Below are 6,484 nucleotides of genomic sequence, written 5' to 3' on the forward strand. Positions count from 1 at the left end.
ACAGAGTACCGAGGGACAGCCAGATTCCTAAAAGCCTCTGTCTCTACCAGCTGATAGGGCAGCATCTCCAAGCTCAGCAGTTTGCCTATGTGCACATTTAGGGCTTGTGCATGCGGGTGAGTGGCAGTGTACTTGCGCTTCCGTGCAAAGGTCTGCTACAGGGACACCTTGCTGGAGGGTGTGGAGTATAGTGGAGGTGAAGGGGTGCGTGTCGGGTGGGAGGCGCTCGTGCCTGGGGCCTGGGCGGGGGGACTAACAGAGCCAGCACCTGACACAGGGGAAGGAGCAGGGGTGCGACTTGCACTCACTGAACGGCCTTGGTTCCACTGAGTGGGGTGTTTAGCACTCATATGCCTGTGCATGCTGGTAGTGGTTAGGCTGGTAGTGGTGGCTCCCCTGCTGATCCTGGCATGGCACACGTTGCACACTACAGTCCGTCGGTCATCCGCAGTTTATTTAAAAAACCTCCAGACTTCGTAATATCTAGCCCTGGCCACGGGAGTTTTACTCCGTGAAACAGTTGCTGATCTACTCGCTCTGCCCCTGCCTCTCCCTCTGCCCACCCCTCTTCCTCTTCCAACCGGTCCTGTGGGTGAACTTGCCTCCCCCTCAGAAGCACGGTCTTCACTAGGCTTATCCACCCAGCTCGGGTTAGTCACCTCGTCCTCATTCACCAGCTCCTCACTCTCCTCCTCACTTTGAGTTACATCCATGACAACAACCTCACTGTCTGACAACCGGGTCTCATCGTCATCATCAGACACCTCTTCCAACCCCGCTTACAAGTCCCCACTCTCATCACCCACTGACTTCATGAGCTGCATAGTTTGGGCATCAGGACAGATTGACTGCTCCGGTTGCTGTGACTCAGGGAAGGGTCCAGAAAAGAGTTCCTGGGAGCATGGTGGTGGTGGATCTGAATCCCTTCTTTCCCTGGAGGGGCCAGGCTGTGGGGAAGGAGCAAGGATTCCACTCCCTTGCGTAGCGTGGCCGGACTGCGTTGAAGACTGGGTGGTGGATAAGTTACTGGACACATTATCTGCTATCCACGTGATCACCTGTCCACACTGCTGCAGTTTCAATAACGGTCTACCTTGAGACCCCGTAAGTTGGTCAAAGAAGCTAGGGACTGCACGTCTGCGTTGTGCGACTGCTACCTCCTCAACAGGTGCTGCTGTGTCACCCTGCCCTGAAACACGTCCTCCAGCAACCACATCACTTGGAACCCCACGCTCACGCCCTCTACCCTTACCTCTGGGGTTCACCATTTTATGGACACTGCACAGTATGGAACTGAGATAGGCCTTGTGTATGAAATACAGATATCTTGAAAAATAGTTGTAGTAACCAATGGTTTGGTGGGGCTCTACGGTGCTATCTGGTATGGGCATCAACTGTACACACTTTGTTACCCCAATACAATGAGCAGTGAAGTAAGTTCTATGCTGGATGCACTACAACTCCCAGCTATACAATGCAGTACACACTAGTTTAGGGGGGGCTTGATGGTGCTATCTGGTATGGGCAACAACTGTACACACTTTCTGTCACCCCAATACAATGAGCAGTAAAGTTCTATGCACTACAACTCCCAGCTATACAGTGCAGTACACACTAGTTTAGGTGGTGTTATCTGGTATGGGCAACAACTGTACACATGCTTTGTCACCCCAATACAATATGAGCAGAGAAGTAAGTTCTATGCGAGATGCACTACAACTCCCAGCTATACAGTGCAGTACACCAGGACCACCAGCCCAAAAATCAAAAGGAGAACACTGAGCACTTCTTAGGGGTGTGTATGCAACACCTAATGCCCCCTTTCTGCCAGCAGCCGGTCACCACAGTGTGCTGGTGAAATTGCAGTAGCAGCACTACAACTCCCAGCCAGCAGTCTCTAGTAATAGTATTAATAAAAGCTTTTAGCCCTGAAAAGGTCTGTTTGTTTATATTGCTAGTATATACCCTGCCTACTGGGACGCTAAATCCTACACTGACACTCTCCCTGACCAGCAGCAGCTCTCTCCCTGATCTCTCACAGCATGCGTCTGAAGCCAGCACTGCCCCCGCCGAGTTTTATATGGCAGGGTTATCTGATCTGGCCAACCAATGAATGGGTCCCACGTCATCGCAGGATGTACCAAAGAGTCTCCTGCATGTTTATTGGCTGTGAAATAGCGCCCAAACTTACAGGAAACGGATAATGAGATTTCCTCGAGTATCACGAGATGCTCGTCCGAGTAACGAGGACCATCGAGTACCCTAATACTCGATCGAGTACCAAGCTCGGACCAGCACGCTCGCTCATCACTAGTGTTTTGTGTAATTTGAAATAAAGACAAAATCCGATTCTGGAACTGTGCGTATGAAGTGAGATTTTACTGTGTAGTACTGGTGCACTCCTGACCATCACAGATCTCATGGATTGCTCATTTTGGATGAAAAACTCCTTCATCCATATTTTGGATGAAAAACTCCTTTAAGAAGCAACCTCCACAAATTCATAGTCTGGCAAAGGTCTTTTAAGGAAATCCTAAACTTTACAAACAGCCTCCTGGCATAAAACTGCAAGCAAATTCATACTTACCAATTCATGCCCGTCACATGGACCACATGGACATGCACACTGGGATTGAGATGGCGGCCTGAAAATTACGTGGTGTAAGCTTCCGACAATGCGCTGGAATTCCGGAAGTGATGGTGCCGTCCTAGAAAGATAATAGTATTTAAGAGAGGAAAGTGAGAGGGTAGGATAAGTTCCCTGACAAAGCAAAAACAGGGAAACGTAAGTTGGGACGATCATAGTTCTGAACACCAGTATGGGTGAGTTGGTTTGCAGAGGTGACTCTGTAATATTGCTTTATAGGTCCTTTACATGTGGTACTATTTAGAAAAGTGGCATTGAAGGATCCCATTTAGGCTTATTGGTTGCTCATGCATCTTACTATAGTGTGTCGCCTAATATTGGTATACTTGTGTTCAGATTACAATGTTTTTTTTTTTTTTTTGATTCGTCATTTTTTTTAAATATTTCTGTAGTTTTTTATTATATTTCTCCAATCTTATGTCTATTGATTAAATTGGTCATGAAAATAGTACTATTTTAAGAAATCATGCCCATAGTTTTGTTTGTATATCCATAGACTCCACACAAGGAGACTTAGGGAGCCCATACCTGGCAGTAGGCAATAGGCGATACATCGCCCAGACTTCGCTCCGGTGGATGGTTTGGATGTGGGGCATGACTGTGGACATTATGCAGTATTTTATTTTGTGTTATTTTATTTATGTACTTTGTATTTTGCATTTCGTTACCTGTTATTATGTGATTTTGCTACAGATTTGATTCATATTAGTAAAGTGACGATATCAAAACCAGCCCGGATCTTGCTATATAACTATATTAGTGGTAGCATTTTGATCCATATACTATACATATACTAATGATAGCTTCATATACATTTGTTCATTCATGTACATTGTACTGTTTTGTTATTTGAATGATAAAAAAAAAAAATATGATAAAAAAGGACAAGATTATAACAGAATAGATAACTTTATTAATTAACCAGAAATATACAATTATTTCGAGAAGGTATACCAAACAATAGCACATGGGATTGTCGGGAGTGACTATCATATCACTATTTACTCCATCACTTGCATCTCACTAACATTCTCCGAACTGTCCATCTTTTTCCCACTGTACCTTCTGGCAAAGAATAAAGATGAAATATTAACCTCCCCTATAATCCAAACGAGTCTCCGGGACTATTCATAAAGCACCAGGTCTATGGAGTGTGATATCTCTTATCTATAGTTATTAAGCATGTCCCAAAAACATATAATTTTACTGTTCAATTGGTCTCCCTTACTTTACCATCACCATACTGATATTCAGCACACCATGCACTCATTTGTACTTTGTGCCAGTCATCTGACTGGCGACTGTCTCATTCACCCTTTCATTCGCTACAAAAAACAAAACAACCTTTGATATGTCAGAAAGGCATCAAAGTTTTGATCCGTCAAGGTGTGAGTGTTCAGACCACGACCAATCAGAAGAACGACCTGGTAGAAGTCAACGTGCATCGCATTTGCTCCTTACTCCAGGGGCCCCCTTGTTCTCCTAATCAGTTGCAGTCTTAACCCTAATCATTAAAAACTTTTGATATGTCTCTCGGACATACTGTATCGATTTTTTTTTTTATGACAGGTATACTTTAAAGATAGATGGTTGGACCGGCTATTCATGAGGAAGGTGGAGAGTCCTCTTGGTGATAGACTTGTTTTTTCAGGTGGGCTGTTTCCCCCTTCCCCACAGACCGGGAAGACAGCAGGATTCAAATGCAGAAGGAATGGGTTTGGGTCGGGTTCGTATGAACCCAAACCTCGGCCCGACTCGCTCTTCTCCTGAGCCTTTTCTTCATCTCCTTACCGACACCCATTACACGTATGAACATTGTTAGCACACATGAACATATGTGATAGAATACTTGGGAAAGCCGAGAGGAGGGATCTTTTTAGTTTTGCATTGCTGGCTATCAGCAGGATGGAGTGGAGGCTTGGGTATGAGGAAACGAATATTGAGCACAGGTAGTAATATGTTGTATTTTCAGTGAAAATATTGAAAATAAGCATGTTCCAGCTGATAATCTGAAGAAGGTAAAACAATAAAAAAGACACCATAGTTACGATAGCATTTTTGTGGGCTTCCAGTTGGGGTTTAGCAAATCCCGAATTGTTGCCATTCATGTTCCTTGTGTGTTTTAAGAGCGACACAATGAGGAGACATATGGAAACACAAAATATGAGGATCGGCACGATGGATCCTGCAGAGCTGATGATGATTAAACAGAAGACCTCTTTAGCCACAGCCTCTTCATAATTGCTGAAATTTCCATCAGTAAAGTCTGTAAATGTCTGAAGGGGCAGAGTAGAGACAAAAGAAATGACCACGGACCCCAATAGCATCCAAGGGACCATGGCTGAGATGTTTATCTGGAGCCGCATGAATAGCCGGTTTGTGTAGGTTGTGATCTTCACACAGTAGAAGACCCCGAGGACGGTGCTCCACCACAGACTGCAGAAGAGCATGAATATCATGACAAAAAATCTTGCGTACGTGTCAGTGTCAGAAAATAGAAGAGGTAAAGACAAGTAGAAATAGATAACCAGAAGCACGATCCTCACCGACCCCAGACTGGTCATGATGATGTCAATGGATTGAAGAGCTTTACCTTTCAGCCACCAAGTAACATTCATCACCACAATGAAGAGATTAAGAAGCAACCCCAGAAATATTAAAAAAGAATTCACAGTCAGCAAAAATATGGACTCTAAAGAAAGCATGATGTCTTCTGCAGATTCTGGGCTCCGATTGTGAACATCCAGTAGACTGTGAAAGTAGGAGGAATGGAGGGTGACGTCAAGAAACTGGTGGATATCTTGTAGGATTTGCATGAGATTTTTTTTTTACTGATGTTAAAAAACATCTCTGGATTTGACTTGCCGTTCAGTTTAGTAAAATGATGACTGCATTAGGTTTCACGTCCACCCATCTATGGTTTCCTGCTATATTTACAGATTATTCTACACATGAGTCATATAGTAACTGTAAAAATAATGTATGTTTTGTGTAGTTTGAAATGCAGACCAACTGTACGTACGAAGTGTAATGTGGAGACTGACTGTGTAGTACTGGTGTACTTCTGATGATCACAGATCTCATGGATTGCTCATCAGACTATTTTGGCCAGAAAACTGCATTAAGAAGCAAATACCACTCCAAAAAATTCATAGTCTGGCAGAGGTCTTTTAAGGAAATCCTAAACTTTACATACAGCCTCCCCCTGGCATAAAAAAACAAGCAATTCATACTTACCAATTCATGCCAGTCACATCCGGGCTGGCCTTTCAACCCCAGGGCGCATGTCCGTCACGGACATATCCACTGAGGTTGAGATGACGGGCCGGAAATTACGTGGTGTCGGCTTCCGACAAAACACATTGGAATTACAGGAGTTATGGTGCTATCCTTGATAGATAATAGTATTTAAGAGGGGGATGTGAGAGGGTAGGATAAGTTCCCTGATGAAGCAGCGAAACGTACGTTGGGACGACCATAGTTCTAAACACTAGTTTGCTGAGGAGACTTTGTAATAAAGCTTTATAGGCCCTTTACATGCGGTATTATTTAGGAAAGTGACAGTGGAAGGGTTTCAATTAGGCTTATGGGTTGCTCATGCATCTTGTGTCGCCTAATATTGGTATTCTTTTGCTCAGATTATATTAACCCCTTCACAACCCAGGTCGGGTAGGGGTGCTTAGAGAGGGGCCGTGCGGCGACCCCGCTCTTAACGGCCACAATTCCGGCTGCTATCAATAACCAGGGACTGCGGCAGTTAGCGGGCACGGTCCAATCGCTGCGCCCGCTAATGGCCCATTTAGATGCAGATGTCAAAGCTGATAGCTGCTTCTAAAT

At 44.5% G+C, this 6,484-nt stretch overlaps 1 protein-coding gene across 1 annotated transcript; it reads right to left on the reverse strand.

Moving 5' to 3' along the window:
• Positions 1-4,434: 4,434 nt before the first annotated feature.
• Positions 4,435-5,463, reverse strand: LOC138795312 (taste receptor type 2 member 4-like). The gene has a single exon (XM_069974300.1). The coding sequence runs from the start codon at positions 5,461-5,463 to the stop codon at positions 4,435-4,437; it is 1,029 nt and encodes a 342-aa protein (XP_069830401.1).
• Positions 5,464-6,484: the final 1,021 nt, after the last annotated feature.

This window comes from Dendropsophus ebraccatus, chromosome 6 (assembly GCF_027789765.1).
Source record: "Dendropsophus ebraccatus isolate aDenEbr1 chromosome 6, aDenEbr1.pat, whole genome shotgun sequence".
NCBI lineage: Eukaryota > Metazoa > Chordata > Amphibia > Anura > Hylidae > Dendropsophus > Dendropsophus ebraccatus.